The 22,585-nt window shown below is 42.4% G+C and overlaps 1 protein-coding gene across 5 annotated transcripts in view; it reads left to right on the forward strand.

Annotated features, from left to right (window-relative positions):
* ANKRD17 (ankyrin repeat domain 17) overlaps nt 1–22,585 on the forward strand; it is a 109,547-nt gene that overhangs the window by 9,029 nt on the left and 77,933 nt on the right. Inside the window, exon 1 of one of the 5 annotated variants that reach the window (XM_082194649.1) lies at nt 20,236–20,378. The exons of the other annotated variants lie outside the window; for them this stretch is intronic. Coding sequence (XP_082050775.1) covers nt 20,325–20,378 — 54 coding nt within the window. The 5' untranslated portion in view covers nt 20,236–20,324. Of the gene's footprint in view, nt 1–20,235; nt 20,379–22,585 lie in introns of those variants that run through there. 5 annotated transcript variants of the gene reach the window in all.

Raw genomic sequence — 22,585 nt, forward strand, 5'->3', positions numbered from 1 at the left:
TTATATTTGTCTCTATTGAAAATGATTTTGTTAGTTTTGGTCAAGTTCTCCAATCTGTTATGGTCAACTTGAATCCTGATTCCTGCCCCCCCCCTTTCTGGTAGCAATAGCTGCCCCTCCCACTTTGGTGTCACCTGCAGATTCAGTGAGCATCTCCTCAATTCCCTCTTCCAAGTTATTTACAAAGACATTGAGCAACAATGAGCCCAGGACATAACCCTGCAGCACCCCATCTGACCCCTTTTCCCAGGATGATGAGGAACCATTAGTGAGCACTTGTTGAGTTTGGTCAGTCAACACAATGCATTGCTCTTCATGGTTCCTATTGTTATTCAAACTGGGTTCTAGTGTGGTTCCCCTCCAAAGGAAAAGGAGAATGGATCAAAGTACCCTATGTATAATCTATGCTGTGCCTCTTATTTAGGTTAATAAGTTATAAGCCTTGTGTAGCTTTATCTCTCAAACTGGAATAAATTCAGTCTGAAAAAGTTTCAAGGGGTAGGACACATTTATAGTTTAAGGCACTTGCAATGTTTTGTAGCCAAGGGAACAGGATTTTCTTGGTTCTCTCTGTTAGATCTAATGCACACTATTTTAGTAATTCACTGGGCAAACGAACTATTAATGAAACATAAAAGCACAGTTATTTGCATGTTCCAAAGTCTTCATGACCAAATACCACATGTACTGCCTGTCAGAAGTTCTAAATAATTTTCTCACTTTCTTAGAGGTGACATTGCCACCTACTTGCCCCATCCTCTTACACTCCTATTGAATAACAAAGTTTCCTTTGACCTTAGCCTGAGATAATTTCAGTAGTGATATTGATGCTGCTTTTTTATTTTAGAGATCTTAGTTTGTTTTGCTTTAATATCCTCCTTATTCCATTATGTGGGAAATATCACACTGCATATCTGTCTCTAGCATGACCAGTTATTTCTTATTGTCTGTCATCCATATACTATATTTCACCGTGTATAAGGACGGGATGCGGGTGGCACTGTGGTCTAAACCACAGAGCCAAGGGCTTGCCGATCAGACGGTCGGCGATTTGAATCCCCGCAGCGGGGTGAGCTCCCGTTGTTCAGTCCCAGCTCCTGCCCACCTAGCAGTTCGAAAGCACATCAAAGTGGAAGTAGATAAATAGGTACCGCTCCGGCGGGAAGGTAAATGGTGTTTCCGTGCGCTGCTCTGGTTCGCCAGAAGCGGCTTAGTCATGCTAGCCACATGACCTGGAAGCTGTCTGTGGACAAACGGCGGCTCCCACGGCTAATAAAGCGAGATGAGCGTGCAACCCCAGAGTCGTCTGCGACTGGACCTAATGGTCAGGGATACCTTTACCTTTACCTTATCGTGTATAAGATGATGCTTTTTAATTTTTTTTAAAAAAAATGTTAAAAATTCTGGGTTGTCTTATACACGGATATTGCAGAGGGTGGACGGGCGATTGGTTGCACCTGCGAATAGGAGATTGTCAGCAGTGATTTGATGGGTGATTGGTGACTGCTGGCGAATGGCTGCTGTGGCAATTGGGTGTGCGATTGGTTGCTGCGATAAGGCGGGTGAGCGGCAACCCCCCCCCAAGCTCGGCAATCTCTCCCCCATTTTTACATTATATATATATATATATATATATATATATATATATATATATATATGCATGCAGGTTTTGGTGTCTTCGGGTGTCTTCCCGTGTTAGAGTCGGGGTGTCTGGGCGACGTTTCGACGAGGTCTCACTCGTCATCTTCAGGCTGGTGCTTTCGGCTTCTTGTTACTGGAACAGAGCAGAGTCTGGTGTTTGAGTTCCTATAAATACTGTTGAGGGGTGTGGTGTATAGCCTCCAACGTTCTGGGCAGAGAGGAAGTTCCTAGATTAGTGTGCCTTTTCTTCTTTTGTTCCTTAATTACTTGAGGGATATCTTGGGTGATTTCATGAGTGATATTCTGAATATCACTGGGTGGGTCATTAAGTGTAGATTAGTTGCTAAAGCTTTCGTGTCTTGACCTCTTGAGCTTGTGAAGAGTTTTTCTGAGAAGATGGCTGTGCTGCATTTAGTTGTGCTCTGGCTTGGCTTCGTGTATAGGGGCGAGCTATGGTTTTGTGCCTTGTGCCAGCCAGATCTGTGTAGGGATTGCAGGGGGGTGCAGCATCCGGAGGTGCCACTATAGTTTGGCTACTGGATGGTGTCTGTAATATGTCTGTGGAGAGGGTCTGGGTTTGGGTCTGGTGTGGTTGATTGGTGACGGCGTTCTGTGTGCCTCTGGTTCTGGTGTCGGTTTTTGTGGGGAGGGCTAATTTCCAGATGTCTGGCAGGCGGGACGTGTCGTCACGCTTGTTCATGTTGTGAGGGTGTTTCTCTATCTCGATGGCTTCCATGATTATTCTCTTGTGGTGATGTTCCATGTTAAAGAGCAACACGTACTTCATCCACAATGGACAAAGATACAAACAGATAGAAGGAGCACCTATGGGATCACCCCTCTCACCGGTCATCGCAAATTTGTACATGGAACACTTTGAAACCAATGCTTTAGACAAGTCAGAACACAAACCCAAACTTTGGCTCAGATATGTTGATGACACCTTTGTAATTTGGCCACACGGGAAAGAAAAACTAGATAGCTTCCTCACACATCTCAACAGCCTACACCCCAAAATACAATTCACTATGGAAATAGAAGACAACAACCAACTCCCCTTTCTTGACGTCCTAATCTACAAAAAACCTGATGGCTCCCTAGGACACACTATCTACCGGAAAAAAACACACACCAACCGCTACTTACATGCACAATCACACCACCACCCTGCACAAATAAACTCCGTAGCCAAGACTCTCATCTCCAGAACCAAACGCCTGGCTGACAAAGACCACTTGACAACTGAGTTACAGAATCTCTCAAATGTGTTAATCGCCAATGGATACCAGAAAAACAGGGTTACGAAGCTAATCCAAAAAGAAACACCCCCCAAAAACCAAGACACAGAAGAAAACAATGGCATGGCCCTCCTTCCTTATATCAAGGGCACTACAGACAAAATCAGCAAAATCCTCCATAAACACAATATCAAAACAGCCTTCTGCACCAACCAAAAAATAGCCAATATCCTCAGAAACCCAAAAGACAAAATCCAGCTGGAAAACCAAGGGGTCTATGAAATACCCTGCAAAGTCTGCCCAGCCACGTACATTGGACAAACAAACAGACGAATAAATGCACGTATCGCAGAACACAAGAATGCCGTCAAAAAAGAAGAAAAAACTTCCTCTCTTTTCCAACACATGAAAGAAACAGGACACGAAATTAATTTTGCAGATTCCAAATTGCTCTTTAACATGGAACATCACCACAAGAGAATAATCATGGAAGCCATCGAGATAGAGAAACACCCTCACAACATGAACAAGCGTGACGACACGTCCCGCCTGCCAGACATCTGGAAATTAGCCCTCCCCACAAAAACCGACACCAGAACCAGAGGCACACAGAACGCCGTCACCAATCAACCACACCAGACCCAAACCCAGACCCTCTCCACAGACATATTACAGACTCCATCCAGTAGCCAAACTATAGTGGCACCTCCGGATGCTGCACCCCCCTGCAATCCCTACACAGATCTGGCTGGCACAAGGCACAAAACCATAGCTCGCCCCTATACACGAAGCCAAGCCAGAGCACAACTAAATGCAGCACAGCCATCTTCTCAGAAAAACTCTTCACAAGCTCAAGAGGTCAAGACACGAAAGCTTTAGCAACTAATCTACACTTAATGACCCACCCAGTGATATTCAGAATATCACTCATGAAATCACCCAAGATATCCCTCAAGTAATTAAGGAACAAAAGAAGAAAAGGCACACTAATCTAGGAACTTCCTCTCTGCCCAGAACGTTGGAGGCTATACACCACACCCCTCAACAGTATTTATAGGAACTCAAACACCAGACTCTGCTCTGTTCCAGTAACAAGAAGCCGAAAGCACCAGCCTGAAGATGACGAGTGAGACCTCGTCGAAACGTCGCACAGACACCCCGACTCTTACAAGGGAAGACACCCGAAGACACCAAAATATATATATATATATATATATATATATATATATATATATATATATATATATATATATGCAGGTTCTTGGGTGATATATATATTTCATGATCTTGGGTGATCATGAAATCACCCAAGATATCCCTCAAGTAATTAAGGAACAAAAGAAGAAAAGGCACACTAATCTAGGAACTTCCTCTCTGCCCAGAACGTTGGAGGCTATACACCACACCCCTCAACAGTATTTATAGGAACTCAAACACCAGACTCTGCTCTGTTCCAGTAACAAGAAGCCGAAAGCACCAGCCTGAAGATGACGAGTGAGACCTCGTCGAAACGTCGCACAGACACCCCGACTCTTACACGGGAAGACACCCGAAGACACCAAAACCTGCATTCCTGTACCCGTGAAAATCTACGAAAGCATATATATATATATATATATATATATATATATATATATATATATATATATGATATTTATTAAAAGTTTTTAAGATATAACAATAAAAAAGAAAAATAAACATACAAAATAAAAAACAGTTAAAAACACGCATTAATTTTCAATAACATAACTTCCATACACTTATTTCCTCGGACCTCCTCATACCTCCCTTCTTTGTATTCCAGTTCGATTTGTTAGTTCAGCAAATCCTTACCATTAAACTTTTACCCATTTGTAAAACCTCTTTTTTTCATATCTCTTAAAGCATTACAGCTGGAAACCGCTTAATTTCTATCCAACAACATCCTTCTAATATTCATTAATTTTACAATGTTTCTGTAAGTAGTCTTTGAATTTCTTCCAGTCTTCTTTCACCGACTCTTCTCCCTGGTCTCGGATTCTGCCAGTCATTTCTGCCAATTCCATGTAGTCAATCACCTTCATCTGCCATTCTTCCAGGGTGGGTAGATCTTGTGTCTTCCAATACTTTGCAATAAGTATTCTTGCTGCTGTTGTTGCATACATAAAAAAAGTTCTGTCCTTCTTTGGCACCAATTGGCCGACAATGCCCAGGAGAAAGGCCTCTGGTTTCTTCAGGAAGGTATATTTAAATACCTTTTTCAGTTCATTATATGTCATTTCCCAGAAAGCCTTAATCTTTGGGCACGTCCACCAAACATTTTTACATGTTATACACGGAATAATACTGTATATTTTTTTTAAAAAACCACTGCTTAATAGCATTAACTATTGTGTTGTTTGTTTCACAATGATTTATAGAAGAATTTAGGCAGCAATCTTATTAATACTTACTTCCAGCTAAGACCTATTTACCTCATTGGGTACAAGTATAGCATTACCCTGTTAATCACTTTTATTTTTCTGCATCACACTATGAAAAACCTTCATTTGGGACCAATAAGCATGGGATAACACTGATTTAAAACTTGAAAGTATGAAACTTGCAGAGCAGTTCTGTACTAATATCACGCATGGGAGGGGAGAGATTTATCATTCATCTCTTCCCCCACACTGCCATCGTCCCATTCTGAAGCCAGCTGAAGTGAGATCACGCTAGTTATCTTCCATCCCCTAGCAACAAAGAGATAAAATATGTGATGAAGCCATGGCCTTCATTGATCAGTATCCTGAATGGAAGAGATTTTGAAAGGTAAATAAATGTGCATAGGGTTGCTGACTGGCCACCCCAGCAACCCTTTTGTGCTTGAGACAGTGGTTTGGCAGCAGAGTAGGTTTTCCCAGTAGTGATGTATGGAAGTGAGAGCTGGACCATAAAGAAGGCTGATCACCGAAGAATTGATGCTTTTGAATTATGGTGCTGGAGGAGACTCTTGAGAGTCCCATGGACTGCAAGAAGATCAAACCTATCCATTCTTAAGGAAATCAGCCCTGAGTGCTCTCTGGAAGGACAGATCCTGAAGCTGAGGCTCCAATACTTTGGCTACCTCACGAGAAGAGAAGACTCCCTGGAAAAGACCCTGATGTTGGGAAAGATGGAGGACACAAGGAGAAGTGGACGACGGAGGACGAGATGGTTGGACAGTGTTCTCGAAGCTACGAACATGAGTTTGACCAAGCTGCGAGAGGCAGTGGAAGACGGGAGTGCCTGGCGTGCTCTGGTCCATGGGGGTCATGAAGAGTCGGACACAACTAAACGACTAAACAACAACAACATAGTAGGTGTAGTTTTCCTGATTGCACCAGCTTCATGGCAGGAACACTTATCTGTCATGGAGCTTGCAAGGGTACAGGCAACTGCCCTGGAGGAAGTAGGTTACTAATTCAATAAAGAAACAGCCAGGAGAATCCTGGTCCTTGCTGTTGGTCTTGGAGTGGGTCAGTTCAAACAACACACCATTGTTCAGTTACAGCAAACAAGGTGGGGAAAACAAGACAGTCCCAGCAGTTAATTTTTGCAATGTGTCTTTTCCTCTTGCTTATCTGTGTTGGGTGCCTTCTCCTGGTACTCTTAGATGTGGGAGTGGAGTTTGGTGTTGGGTGTGTGCCTGAGGTCCTGAGGCGTGTATCCAGTGGGGTTCTCAGCTCAGGAACATTAGCCATGTGGGCTCTGCAAACCTTCTGTTGTGTGGGACTTCCGGGGTGGCGCCATCGGTAATGGCGGATTCCCTCTGATCCGGAGGGACCAGCTCCACGGAAAACGGGTCTTTCCCGCTACGGCGAAGCGGGGACCCTTTCAAAAATCACAGACGGATGAAGCCTGTGACCATGGGACTCAGCGGGCACCTTTAGTGCCCCCCAGCCCATTTACGGGCTCCGGAGCGAAGAGGGGGAAGTGGCGCGGTGCTGAGTCAACTGCTTCTTCCGTGGAGCGAAGCTGCACAGCCGTTGCCGGAGAGCACTGCCTTTTTCCTGGGACAATTTGGCTTTTAAAACAATTACCCGTGAGTACTTTAATTTCGGACAATTGGACTTTAAATAATGACCTGCGAGCAGAAAGGAAAATTGGACTAAGAAATTCATCTTAATTTGGCACTGAAACGGGAAGGTCTAAATAGGAAGTCAGCCTTCCGTTTCTTGTAGATAGATTAAAGCAAAGACATGGCAAACTAGAGTTCAGAAAATCGCCTGTAAAGGATTAACTTTCATCATTTAAAACTGTTGAACCCCCTTCGGAAGCAGGAGAAGAGGGGGGATTTTTTCCGGACTGTTTAAACCTGCAGAAGAGAGTGTAAAGCAAAGTAATTTTTCACCGTCTTGATCCTGGGAGCGGGGTGTCAGGACTGACGTTCTTTGGGAAGCTCATTGACCAGAGACAAACGTCTTTTGACAGATAGTTAAAAGACGAGAAACATAGTGATTCCATTGTTCTCCTTCGCATTTTAAAGGAACAAATATTGACAAAATATCTGAAAAAGGAAACTTTGTTGTTAGATCTGCCTTTAAAAGAAAAGAACAAATAGAAGTTCTTCCCCTAGAGGGAGCCTGTGAAACTGTTACTAAATCTGAATCGGGGAGCTCTGCAGCTGCAACAGATTACGATCGTGGGAATAGACTTCTCAACAATGTATCCAGAAGCTCTGGTGAGTGCTTTTTGCAAAACAAGTGCCCTACTGGAACAGCTACATGAGAAGACGGACTTGATGACTGCTGCGATTAGAAATTTTGGACAGGTAGTGGGAAACTATACAGAGCCCACCCAGGAATCAAATCAGGAGTGTGCTCTGACAGATCAGATGAGGGAAGAGGATGTTGCTGAACCTCGGGCGCCAGAGATGGAGGGAGCTGTGGCCCAGCAGGAACATGAGTTTTTGGATCTGACAAATGAACTTGGAAAAAGCCAGATTTGGAAAGATAAAGTTTGGTTTGGTTTGGAAATGGGGGGTTGGATAGACCCCCCCCCCCTATGCAGGGATGTTTGGACTTTTCAAGCCTGGCAATGGGCCGTGAGATGCTTGGGGTTGTGGGGGCTCTTAATTTTGGAGGGACTCTGAAACATGTTTTTAAATACCACATGGAGTTTAGTGTGGAATATGGAAAAGGGACTGATTTGTCGAGAAGGGTCAAAAACACTGTCAAGTTGGAGTTCCCACGAATGAAAGGAGCAGGAGGTAAAGTAAAGTACAGGTATAAATATGAAGAAGAGCCGTGGTAGGGACATGGAAGAGACTTAAGGGCCTCGGACATAAGATTACCAGGTTAATGTGCTAGATTGATGGGATAGAAAGGACTGACAAAACCCGGGACTAGGAGGAAGAGATGCTGGATGAAGATTGGAAGAAAAAAAAATATTAGGCTTGCTTTATAAAATTGATGAATGTTAGAAAAATGTTGGAACGAAATCATTTGGCTTTAGCAAAAATGTTAAAAGAATTATGTAAGAATATTATGTTTATGAGAAATTGGTATAAATAAGATATAAGTTTCAAGTTTTAGGGTCTTTTATAGTAAGATAAGGTTAAAATAGACTAAGGTAATGTAATGACAGAATATTATGAAAAATGGAAAGGATTTGCTGTGACAATTAACAACTAGGATACAAAAAAGGGAGGAGTGGGGAGGTCAAAGAAAGAAGGTAATGACAGTTAAGGATTTGAGAATATTGGATTTGTTTTTAAATGTTTGTGGCTTATTTTTGTCTTTTGATTGTGTTGTGTTATTTTTTGATTTTGATTTTGATCAATTTGTATTGTTTGATTGTGGTTTGTTTTTATTTTGTTTTCTTTCTTTCCTTTTCTTTTTTGTTTTTTTCTGTAATTCTAAAACTCTTAATAAATATCATAAAAAAACCTTCTGTTTTGTGCACAGTGCCCTTTCCTCATAGTTTTACATCGCCAAAGTTCCCACTTGTAAACTCGAAGTGTGAACTACATGAGGCCAGGGAATTAAAACCCATTCCGTAAACTCTTATCATCTGAGTTGTGGTCTTCCTCTTTGAGGTTTGTATATTGATGGTGATGTGTTTTGATTGGATGCTGAATTGCACTACATCCTATGCTCTGTTGTGGCAACTATTGATGCGAGCGGCTGTTTTAATTCTCCCCTTTCATTTAAGTTGATGGCAGCAACTTATTGGTGCCAGGTTCTGGTGTAAAGTTGCACTGTTTACAGGAACATGGTGTGATTGAAGGGGCATAGGGAATGATGTAACTGTACTTCTCTGTTGCCCATGAGTGCACTGTTTAAACTCTTCCGCTGGCATATCTTTGCTGGGGAATTGTTCTGCAGATGTAAGATCCTACATTTTTCGTTGCAGTGGCGTTTCTGGCACTCTGTGACTGTAAAGGAGGCGTTCAGCAAATCCTGTTGCTTCTCAGCTGACATATATTCAGCATAAGATTGCGCCTTTTCCTTCCATGTAATATTTCAGATAAGTTCCAAATAAAGACTTGCTGGTGGTCTTCTGGCAAAGCTACTTATTGGCAAAGGCTGTAAATAAAGAAAAAGCAATATATGTCAATCGTAATATCTTTGCTAACCAAATCAAACTCTAGATAAAGCAGTCAAATAAAATACCAAAGTGTTATATGTTCTTCTAGGGTCAGATTCTTATACTACCCGAGTCTTGTTGTTGTTATCTTAAAGAACTAAAAGTTCATTTTTGTTTACTTAAAGACTGCTTACTCTTCACTTACTGTATGAAATCTAGAGTTGTAAAATTTCCAGAAATTTTGAAACCATGGGAATCCCCATCCTCCCATTCTATGGGTAAAGATGGATTTGGGGAAAAATATTTTTAAAATGCAGATTTTTTTAAAAAAGCATTTTACATATCAACAGCTACTTTTTTACTTTAGGAGCATAAGATGTATTATGTTTACCATAGGTATAATGTCTGGCATATTAAAAGTACAGGTTATTCAGACAACAATTACAGGCTGCTGAACTTCAGGGAATCTAGCAACTATTTGCTTGTGGCCGTGAATAAGGAGTAGGCAAAAAAAAAAAAAAAAAAAAATAGAAACCACGAATATTGTAAAACCATTTATTTTCTTATTCTGAAAATTATTATGTCTTCTCTAATCCCCCACAGTGTCAAGCAGACATAAAAGGAGATGAGAAAAAGAGGGGAAATAAGTTTCAGTGAACACAACATGAAATTTAATCAGTCTTCTTTTCTACACTGTCATTATCTGTTTCTGTTTCTTTGTATTTGTCATCATGTTTATCACGGCCTTCTAAAGTCTGAAGGTTTTCCCAAACTGAAACAAGCTTCTACCATTTCATATGTCAGATCCCCCCCCCCCAATTGGGTGTCTTTCCAAACATAGACAATTTCTTTCACATACTGCAGAAGATGGGGGAATCTGAGTTAGAGGTGGAATCTACACACACACAAAATCGCTGTGAAAAATACATTGAATTTTGCATAGCTCGCTGTCGCCATCTAGTGTCATGTTTGTATTGTGCGCTTTACAACACATTTAAGACGTTTTATTTGCAGCTGTGCCACTGATTACAGAGGCTATGTTGTGCAGAGGTTTTGCCATCATTTTGCAAGAGGGATATCCTTGGCAGAATTGCAGACTGCATTCCTTGGCTAAATACCTGAAGATGTGCTGTTCTCTGCAATGTATGAAACTACCTTTCGAACACCAGACCCTAACTGTGCTTCTTGGTTTGTAATCCATTCAAATGCAGAAGCAGTGCTATGCTCATTTACGTTTCTGCATTTGAAACTTGGATCCACCACCTTTGCAGCAGCAAAGATTGGCTGGCAACAAAATTATGTTGCTCTGTCCTTTTACCCCACTTTCTGTCAAGAGGACAGAAAACTCTACAGTGGACGCTTGGGTTGCGAACGTGATCCATGTAGGAGGCATGTTTGCAACCCGCAGTGGCGCATCTGCGCATGGGTGGGTCGCGATTTGGCGCTTATGTGCAGAGTGCGATTTAGTGTTTCTGCGCATGCGCAAGCGCCGAAACATGGAAGTAACCCATTCTGGTACTTCAGGGTTTGGCGCGGTGGGCAACCCGAAAACGTGCAACCTGAAGCATCTGTAACCCGAGGTATGACTGTATTTGTAACTATTGAGGTTCAGCTTATTGGGCTTGATTCCAGTTCATAATCAGTCATGAAGCTCCTTTAGTTGCTCAATGCCATCCACTGCTTTTAAGCCTTTCCTACCTTTCACTGGACGCGGGTGGCGTTGTGGTCTAAACCACTCTGCCTAGGGCTTGCCAATCGGAAGGTTGGCGGTTCGAATCCCCGTGACGGGGTGAGCTCCCGTTGCTCGGTCCCTGCTCCTGCCAACCTAGCAGTTCGAAAGCACGACAAAGTTCAAGTAGGCGGGAAGGTAAATGGCGTTTCCGTGTGCAGCTCTGGTTTCGCCAGAAGCGGCTCAGTCATGCTGGCCACATGACCCAGAAAAACTGTCTGCGAACAAACGTCGGCTCCTTCGGCCAGTAAAGCGAGATGAGCGCTGCAACCCCAAAGTCGTTCGCGACTGGACTCAACTGTCAGGGGTCCTTTACCTTTATCTTTTTACCTTTCACTGGTATGGGAGGATAAAAGCGGGGGGGGGGGGTTGTTGGGGAGAGCCTATGAGTATCACTCAGAGCTTCTTGGAGGTAGGATGTTGTAAATAATGTTGTAAATAAATAGTTCCCTTTATTCCGTTTGGCTTGTCAGCATTCTGTGCCCATTGAACATGAACATTTACTCTTTAAACACCCCCCCCCCCCGTACTTTTGTCCTTGGCATACCTCAGTTCCTACCGCTCCTCTCAAAGCATGCTGATATATTCCTCCAGTTACACAACCTTTCTCATTCTTGAGGCCCCAAATGTTGTTGGACTACAATGACCATCATTTCCAACCATTGACCATGCTGGCTGGGGCTGATGGGAGTTGTAGTCCAACATCATCTGTGGACCCAAGATTCGGAAAACTTGCTGTAGTACCATGGTGCTGGCATTTTGGCCATATAAGTAAAGGCATCTGAAGATGTGATATCATTTTTAGTATACATGCTGATGATGACATCATTGTATAGAGAAAATATTTAGGAAGTTTCCCCCCCAGCTTTTCTCCCTGACCCCACCCCTGTACTTTCTTTAAAGAGTCAATAAGAGAGAGCCAAGACTGCTTTGATTGGAGTAATAAATAGCATCTATTTATTTAGTGAATGAAGTCAATATATTCCATTGCTTTGGAGCTAGAGAAATAAAAATAGCAAATGCGATTCTTAGTTTGGTTCCATGCTAACCTTGTACCACAGGCATAGGCAAACTCGGCCCTCCAGATGTTTGGAGACCACAACTCCCATCATTCCTGACCACTGGTTTGTTAGCTAGGGATGATGGGAGTTGTAGTCCCCAAACATCTGGAGGGGTGAGTTTGCCTATGCCTGTTGTACTAATAATTTCAGCACTAATAATTTCACAAGTGCTGTTGAACCCCATATGATGCTCAAGCTTGACAAAATACAGTGGTACCTTGGGTTACGCTAGCTTCGGGTAACGTAATTTTGGGTTGCGAACACGGCAAACCCAGAAGTGTATACTTCCGGGTTCGCCCCACGAGCATGTGCAGAAGTGCTCTTCGTGCATGCGCAGAAGCGTTCTATTGCGTGTGCGCAGAAGCGGCACCTCTGGATATGGACTTTTCGGGCTAAGTACGGACCCCCGGGTTGAATTAAGTTCATATCCAGAGGCTCCACTGTAAAGTAAAAGGAAAAAATGACACTTAAGCCTTGAGGGAAAAATAATGGTTCACCTGGCCTTGTTGGTCTTTTACAGAAACACTGAAACCATGGATAAAATTGCTTTCTCTTCCGGAATGGTTACAACTTCAGGTTTTATTCTCAAAACAAACATGTAAATAAAGCATTTAACTAAAATAGTGGAGGGAAGCTGACATCAGAAGTGACATGTTTCTGCCAATCCTTTGCCATGCTGTTCTCCCGTTTTATTTTATTTTTAATTTAAAATTACACATTAAGATTTGGGGTGAATGCCTTAGTCCATTCAGTTCAACTCCCTGTCCTAAGATGGAAGCCTTTCCTTGTCCTACAGTGAAGGTTTCCTTGCCATTCTAGGCAGTTAGTAGCTATTGAATTCCTCCTGTAGTTAATAAATCAGTGTGTTCTTCCTTTTAGTGGAGATTTATACGGAAAGGGAAAGAGGAAAGAGCACCCTGATCCTTAAAATATCTGAGTAGATAATGTATAGCGACCATAGTGCTGCCAAGGGGTGGGGGCAGTGGCACAGCTGCAAGACTGGTGTAGTGTAATAGTAGCTGTAGTGAGAAGAATGCGGTGAGAACCAACTTTCATTGCCAAGCAATTTGTAATACTAAGATAGCTGACATCTTGGATGTGTAGCAAATATTTGCTGGAAACTGCAGGAGGGGAAAAGGCCCTGGTGCTCATGTCCTGCTTGCAAGTTTCCCATCAAGATGGCCATTGTGAGAACAGAACGCTGGACTGGGCCATTTGCCTGATCCAGAATTCTTAAGGGATGAAGTCCCATGATGCATTTTGCTTTAAACATAATTGATGTGGGGTTGGGTATGGGGAGAGAGGGAGAGAGAGAGATGTGTGTAGTTGCTGGCTTTGGCATCCACACTGGCTTTAATGTAGTTGCCATTTTCTTTTGCACACAGTACAGTCATACCTCGGGTTGAATATGCTTCAGGTTGAGTGCTTTCAAGTTACACTCCGCGGTGACCCGGAAGTAACGGAACATGTTACTTTCAGCTTTCGCTGCTCGCGCATGTGCAGACGCTCAAAATGACGTCATGCGCAGAAGCGGGCAAAACGCGACCCGTGCAGATGCGCAGTCGTGTGTTACATTCTACTCAGGATGCGAACGGGGCTCCGGAACGGATCCCGTTTGTATCCAGAGGTACCACTGTATGTACAAAGTATGTTGGATTTAATATCTGTCAGACTTCAGGGTTCTCTGTATCGTTTGTTGGAAGCATGTAATTACCTGGCTCCAGTTATGACCTGGAAAAAACTCCAACAACGTTGTGTTGAACTCCCCCATCCCACCCCCAATTTCCAGGAGAACCTGCAGTCTATAGTAATTTTGAAACTGTTTGCAGCAGCGACGGAAGGAACATAGTAGAAAAGCTTACAACTCATTCTTAATCATAATCATATTATTTATTTTATTTGAAGTATTGTTATCCCACAATTCAGCCAAAACAAAGAGAAGATTTCAGAGGTCATCTATAACAGCCTCTGTTCTCAGGTTTGCAGTCTAAAAAAATGAATGGAATGGAATATTTTCAAGGAGAGGGAGGGGCGCCAACTTGCGCCCAAGACTGGGAGACGATGGCACATGTCACACATGTGTGACATTATGTATGCTGCGTCATGTGTGTGCGTAACGTCATGTGCGTGTAGCACACAGCATCATATAATCAGGAGGAGGCTGAGCCCAGAGCCCAGCGTGGTGCGGCTTCAGTGGCCAGCGGCTCCTCTTTCGCGTTTATGTGGAGCCAGTCACTGAACCTGTATCGCTCTTGGCTCCATGCTCAGCCTCCTTTGCCCACTTCCAACAGATTTTCTTGGTGGGCAAACACACCTCAGCCCCATAGGGTTGGTGCACCTGAGGAGAGGAAGCAGCCCCCTACAGTTGGGGACTAGAGTCAGTAAAGTCTTCCTGTTTGTCCTGTATATGCTTCAGTTGCACAAGGAACAGGCATAAGAATATTTTGTACATGTATGGTGGACCTGTGAAAAAATCAAAAGCTTCTGGAACATAGTATATGACGAGCTTAAAAAAATGTTTAAGTATAGCTTTATAAAAAATACAGAAACCTTTCTACTAGGGATAACGGATGCAGGTATAGCAAGAGAAGATAAGAAAATATTCCTCTATGCTACAGGAGCGGCAAGGATCCTAATTGCTAAAAACTGGAAAAAAGAGATTGTGCCAACAAAAATGGAATGGCAAGACAAACTGTTAGAGTATATTGAACTGGCTCGATTAACAGAGGCAATTAGAGATCACACTAGACAAGAATTTCAAAAAGCATGGGGAAAATGCAGAGAATACTTCACAAAACAGTGCCGTAAAATTCATACCTGGACTTGTTTCGATTAATGTCTGCAGGAGACTTTGTGGATATTTAAGTTATAATTAGAAAAATCTTAATAATTATTCATAAAGGAAACAGCTTATAAAAAGTACATAAGGATGCCAGAAACAGGATAAAGGAAGTCTTTTATTTGCTTGTTTGTATTGTTGTAAATTATGCTTGTTGTTTGTTATGTTTGTGTCTGATGGGGGTGGATTTCTGTGTTGGGGGGTGGGGGGTTTGTGTTATGTTGTAAATAAAAATTTTTAAATTTTTTTTTTTTAAAAAAAAGAATATTTCGTTCTGAGATGGAAAAGCCAGGCAGTCCATTCTGCTTTTTTCTTCTTCTCTTGCTTTGTTCTGGTGCTATGTGAGCTTCTTCTAGCATGAGAGCTTTGCACTCTTAGATGTACAGTGAGAATGTAGCAAGGGAAGGTAGGGCTCATTACTTAATGACTCCCTGTGTCTTTATGTCCATGCAGCCTTGTAACAGCTGGCTTGTTTGGTCTTGCAAGGTGGTGCCTGAGGCCTACTGGTTACATCACCCTATCTTGTTCTGCCTATTCCAGTCTGGTATGGTGTCTGTTGCATCCTTTTTGCATAAATTTATGTAAGATTTGCTGGGTTTGTATGTGCTACTTGGTCTCATCTTCTTAGGGCCATTTTGTACAATATGTAGCAGTAAACCCAGGTTTCTCTGCAGAATGTACACCTAAAATAGCAAACCATGGTTTCAGGGCTGTGCCTCAGGTCTGCACTCTTCAGGTGCTCTCCTTTCCTTTCTAGGTTGGGTAAATGACAGTTCGCCATTTACATTTGTTTTCACAAACCACAGTTGGCCTGCAATGCAGAACTGGAAGCCATAGCTTTATGGTTTCTAGTTCAGTGTTAGAGACCAACTATGGTTTGTTCAAACCAAGAGGTGAGGGAGGGAATAAAGAATACATAAGCCTGAGCCATGGTCCCGATGACTAAACCATGGTTTTGCTGTTATTTGTGAAGTCAGAAAATTCTTTCTTGACTATTTCACACCATGTGAACTTGTTTAATATATCAGTCTTGCACTTAATGAGGAACATAGGAATCTCCCTAGTGCTGAGTCATACCATTCAGCCATTTGTTGTATATAGCAGCTTTCCAGAGTTTCAGATTAGAGTCGCTCCTAGCCATACCTGGAGATGTTTGTGATTGAACCTGTAATATTCAATGTGCAAATCAGTTGGCTACTGCTGAGCTATTTCTCTAGGCTCTCCTGTCCATTGCTGGTACTTCCCACAATCCTTGGGAAGTGACAAAGCAGATAGATTCCTGTGCTGATTGTCCATATATTTATATATATATATAGAGAGAGAGAGTGTAGGAGACAGAACACAGAGGAAGATCTCTCTGCCCTTCAGCTGCCTTAAAAGGGCTAGTCAACATTAAAGCAGAAGGACACTGAGGTGTATACACAAGCATGATTGCAGTGGGAAGTTGAAATACTCATGGCTCCACAAATTTAGTTTTCCAGCCAAAACTTGTGGATGCCAGAACCTTCCCTTCCCCTTCCCTTTGGCTTCACACTGCACCCATGAACAGTGTCAGGGACGCTGCCTCCCCATACTACCAAGTATGAAGCTGGAGAAGTAAGAAATGTGGATCATCTCCATGTTTGTTCAACTGTGTGGATGATCCCTTTACTTCAGGTCCGAGCTTGAGTAAGTTGTTGCGGTGTGGAGGCAGGGGGAGTTGGAACACTGGCTGTCTAGCATCCAGTCAGCTACCCCCAGATTCTTTCCATAGAGCCAAAGAGAGAGGTTAGAGTTTATTTTTGTGTTAAGCAGGTAGGCTATCTGAGTTCTCCAGTGTTCTGTGCTTGATGCCAAAGTGAGCAGTCCCAAGCTTTGTCTACAGAGCTGGAGGAAAAGGCTGGACCTTATACTGGCACCGGATGGGCGGGCATTCTGAGTGCCCCCACCACCAAAGCTGCCAGTCTCAGGGGCAAGGATTTTCTTTGTAACTGACCTATGCTCTTAGGTTCAGTACTGCAGAAGTGTTGCACTTTCCCTCCCTAGCCCTGAGCGAAAATAGAAGGCTGGGACTTCTCATCACACTCACTTCAAGGGATCGCTTGCCATGGTGAAAGTGACTAGGGGGGCGCTTCTCTTGAACTTTTTTCCTGTCTCAGTTTGCATATGCAGCAGCCTTAGTGCTGCCCTGTATTAAATACAAGGTGGTATATAGATCACCGTCCAGTTATTCACTGTTCCCAGTTTATTTCTTTTCAAGGCAAGAGGAGAGGAGCTGTGTTGTTTGCCACTTGGTGTTCACCTGATGCAATTGCTGCTTGCCCCAGGGGTGCAGGCAAGTTTCATATGGCAAGGCTGCATTAGGCTACTGATAAGTTGGCATGTAAAAACAAGTTGCAAGCAACTCACAAATAGAACATGTGCCATGAGCATCTAAGGTCCAGGTTGTTGTTTTTTTGTAATCCTTAGCATTTCTGCTTTGGGAAGTGTGACGGAGAAGGCTTTTTACCTGAGACTCAGGTTGTCCTGCCAGCTATGGGGTTGACCATAAGGCAAAACATGGATAATCGTTCAGACCTGGTATAAATTAGGACCCTATCTCTGGAACTTTGAGACATCACTTGTTAGTGACCATGGACAGAATCTGGGGAGGGAAGGGTTCATGCTTTAACTTGACATGAGGTACCTATCTCACTGTGTTTTTCCTCAATGCAATATCTCATATTCTCCTCCCTACTTTGGGGAATGAGTGGTCAAAATGTCCTATAAATAGAAATGATGGATTATATTCAACCTTTACTCAGAGCAGGCCCATTGGAAGTAATGGACCAAGTAAATCGTTAATTTCAATAGGTCTACTCTGAGAGGGACTAATATTGGCTACAACCCGATAATTCTCTGTGGAATCCAGTGAAATGTTTATTAGAACCGCATCTCTTTCACAGCAGCAAATATTTCCCCCTTCTTTTCCCACAGAAATTGATCACGTCCTCCAATACATGTAAATATTGGACAGAAGAGTGTTTAAAATGATGTTGCAACTATCATGTCAATCCTAATTAGCAAGTGTTGGCAGCAAACCACGCTTTAAACTCTCATTGATGCAATTATTATTCTTGACAAATATGTGCCCTTTAAATCGCTTCCAGAAGATAAGGGTTGCAGAAGTTAATTAAATGTGTTTTTAGGCATGCAACCCTGCTTCAAATCCAGAAAATGGCCATTCAGACAGTATGGAAATCATTATGAATTTGGTTATTCTGTTTCCTAATTCTGTTTTTCATAATCGTAGAATGCTGTTAATGGAGCCTTGTATATAAGGCTACGGATTACAGTTGCTCATCTCATCTCTTCTTCTCTCTGCCCCCTGCCCCCCAGTAGTCTATCCTTTTCCAAGTTTCTTTTCTTCTCTTTCCTTCTGAATGGGTTCACCTGAGACTGGAAATGCCCAGGTTCTGTCTGCCTCAGATTTTAAGCCTGGGATAACCCAAATAAACATGCATTGGATTGCAATCTAGGTCTAGAAGGAAGAGTTGCCTCACAGCTTTCAGAATGCAGGGCTGTGTTCCTTAGTCAATGTCTTGTAACTGTTGCAATGCTAGAGGCTGTAGATCTAAGGTTAGGCAGCAGGAAGGAACTTTTCATACAGCCTCCAGAATGTAGCCTTGTTTGACACTTGTTTTGGCATTCTGGAGGTGAGCCTTGGGACTGTTTCGTTCCTCTTTTCAGGGACAGCCTCTTGACCTTTACGTGCTGTTAGCTGTTAGGACAGCATGGAGAAGGCTCACTTTGGGATATTCTTGCGTGGTACTGGCAATGAAGGGACGCAGGTGGCTCTGTGGGTTAAACCACAGAGCCTAGGGCTTGTCGATCGGAAGGTCGGTGGTTCGAATCCCCGCGACCGGGTGAGCTCCCGTTGCTCGGTCCCTGCTCCTGCCAACCTAGCAGTTCAAAAGCACGTCAAAGTGCAAGTAGATAAATAGGTACCGCTCTGGCGGGAAGGTAAACGGCGTTTCCATGTGCTGCTCTGGTTCGCCAGAAGCAGCGTAGTCATGCAGGCCACATGACCCGGAAGCTGTACGCTGGCTCCCTCGGCCAATAAAGCGAGATGAGCGCTGCAACCCCAGAGTCAGCCACGACTGGACCGAACGGTCAGGGGTCCTTTTACCTTTACCTTACTGGCAATGAAGTAAAGTGAGTATTTATGCTAATTCTGAGTTGGAAATCAAGGGTCCTTCAACACTACTGGGACTGACTTTGTATAAATAATCTCTCTTAATGGATTTTTCCTGATTCAGAAATTATGTCGTACTTTATGGCATCAATCAGAAATACCTCAGTAGTGTACAAAGTTTCCCAATAAAACAATAGTGAACTATTATAAGGAAAAGAAGAAGCTAGTTTTCACCTGTATGCCATATATAGATAAGTGTGGTACTAATATCTCATGTGCATTCTGGAATGGCAGTAGATTGACCAGATGCCTCTTAAATAGATCCCCCAGGAAATATACTGTATTAGTTTTTTTAGTCCCTTAGCGAAGTGCATATACTTTGTCTTCATAAGCCCTTATTACTAGATGATGCAACTGAGTTTTGCTTTTTCGTACTGTAGAATAATGCATTGCCTGGGCACAGAATTTTAAACTTTTCCACTGCAGAGTACATAAAGCTCTGAGATTACTTAGGTTTGTTGCAGAGAGGCGGTGTTTGTATTATTCTGTAGGTCAGCTTGTGTTAGGTATGAAATAATCTTAGGAAGGAAGCTTTCCCATGTAAACACGTGAATATTCATGTTTTAGAAGACTCGGGCATTTTCTGTCGTTTGCTGTAATGGATGAGCAGAGTATTGGAAATTTGTCACAGACATTTATTAAGCACAGATTCATTCAGTGTCCGGTATTCTAACAGAGCTAAGCAGAACAGCGTGCAGGATTCTTGGGTGCAGGTGAATTGCAATTAAGTTTTAAAAAATGGTAACCCAGGATGGTTTGGTTTTTTAAAAAAGAAGAAGAGTTGGCTTTCTGTTTCCAATTCAAACGCACGTCCAGAAAAGGATATTGCAAAATAAGAAAAATCTCCTTGTGTTTGCTTTGTGTGCTTCCAGAAAAGAGCAGCTGTGTCTTTAAAAAAAGATATCCAGTGAGTCACCCCTGCTCTGTTGGTAGATCCCTGGTTTGCCAGCAGTAAAGCTGCTTGAGGGGTATAATAGAACATTCCATTTCCTGTTCCCTTGCTGACACAGAGGAGTGTTCCTACTGGCAGTGATCTAATCATAGTGCAGTAAGAATCATGGCAGTTTGATAAAACATGGTGGAGACAGCGGCTGAAATGGAAGCGTATGTTTTAGAAGACATTCTTGAGGTAGGGCTTGCTTTTTTTGCATATTGCAGGGTGCATTTGAAAGCCGATAATTTTAAAAAGTCCCTTTCAGGTGACGCTGTGCTTTAAGGCAAGTCACAGAGTCCTTGTTACGTGTGTGATGTGCTAAGATTAACTTGCAGTGCAGCTAGATCAGTCGAGAATGGAACATTCAGTGTTTATAAATTGTGGATGTGGAATATGCAGTGGGGGGAGAGGGAGGGAGGGAGGGAGGGAGAAAGAGGAGTCCGGGATTTCACATTACGCCTGCCTGCTTGTGACCTTTAGATTAACTCGTTAGAATGTGGGGCTGCACATCGGCAGATAATCATGTTAGATTCTGAGTCCGACATACTTAATTATTTGGAAGAAAACATATGTTTTATATTTCAGTTTTGAGGGAGCAGAATTGTTTTTAACGTTAGTGTTGACATCGATTCAACTGCAACAGAAAATTAATTACCAAGTAAAATACACGGCCACATCTTGACTGCCGTTTTAAAGGTGAAGTGCTGTTTAGCAGTGTCTTTACTTAGTAGGTGATGGCCTATGCACTGTGCAGTGACTGCAGACTTGCAAGTTATTACTTAAATATGACAGCTTGGCCGGGTGGTCTGGCAGGTTTTTTTTAAATAAATATGTCTATAGCATGCCGACTAATAGAATTCTCAGTTACAATAATGCTGAGCTGGGAGGAGGCAGTGCAGGAGATAAAGGCCTACTGCGCATTATAAAGTGCTGCATGATCAATGAACATTTTCTGGAGTCTGTGTGTGAGAGAGAGAGTGAGAGAGAGAGATGGGAATTGAGCGAGTGTGTGTTTTGTGGTTGGGATGACACTGCAGCAGCAGTTTTATGCCTCTGTGATCTGGAGAATGAAAGCTGCTTCTGTAATATTTTTTTTAAAACTAATCTGAATTTTTTACTCAATCTGAATCTGTAAAATAGTCCACCCCACCCCACAGTCATCAGACACCAATGACTGAATGCCTCTCTGACTCAAGCAAGACTTTTTAGAAGTTCACTTCTAAAGGTGCTACGGAATGTTCAGCGTGCTACGTAATACTTTTTAGCAATGCATGTACTTGATGAAATCGTGGAAAATGAAAGTAGGAAAGCATTTTTGTATGCAGTTTCCCTTTTACAATTAAGTGCCCTGTGCATGGCTAGCTTTTCTCTTGTAGTTGTACATGCCGTCTACAGTTTCCAAAACAGCAGCTGATTTTTCCATGTTTCTAAAATGTTTGTAAGCATCATAGCTGTGCATCTACTGTTGTGGTAGATTGAAGCAACTATGTTATGAAACTGCTTCCCAGTTTACAATTCATTTAAAGATTTAGGTACCAAATATAGGACATCTTCAAAGTACTTGCTCTTGGATTATCACTACATCTTGGGTTGGCATTCTAATTTTTATTTTCTGAAAATATTCCACAAGACACTTGAAGCAGATTTAGGTATTTAACCCACAACAATACCATAACTGTGTGAGAATTAGAATCAAGCAGTAAAGTAAAACAATCAGAAAAATCCTTAACCAGATAATCAGTAAAGGCAGTCTGAATCTCCCTCCATGGGGAGGGAGAAGTGTATACAGGTGAAAAACATCAGCGACTGTCAGATGCCTTGTGGGAAAAGCATGGGTGACAGAGCAATTATAGCAAGAATCCATCCCCTGCAGTTCTCTCCTAGCTTAGTAACTGTTGGTTGACTTGCATTTATGAAGATTTATATTTATATTTTTAGTCAGCTTGCGTTTTTAAGTTTGTCTTTTTTTGTAACGTTCCATGGGTTTAATTGTGTGTAACGAGTAGGAGGTACTTCCATTAATTGTGTTGCTCTGTTAATGTAAGTTAGATGAATGTAATTTTGGTCCTTCCTGGTTTTGGGTGCACACCAGAAGCAGGAAATCAGCCAGGGAGGAGGTTAAGAGTATTAGACAAAGAGGTGTAAGATGTATTAAAAGAGAATAGGGTGATTGCAGAAAAGCTGAATGAATTATTTGTGAATCTCTTCACTGAGGAAGATGTAAGGCTGATGAACTGAGTCAAACACAGTTGATGAGATGAAGTTTTGGGGCTTATCAACAAATTAAAAGTTAACAGCTCACTAGATTGCATTCAGCAAAGAGTTCAGAAAGAACTAGAGTTTAAAATTGATGGTCTTCTAACAAAAAGTGGATTCCCTGTCAGAGAATTTTAAAAATAGTC

This window comes from Podarcis vaucheri, assembly GCF_965113315.1.
Source record: "Podarcis vaucheri genome assembly, chromosome: 13".
Taxonomy (NCBI): Eukaryota; Metazoa; Chordata; class Lepidosauria; order Squamata; family Lacertidae; genus Podarcis; species Podarcis vaucheri.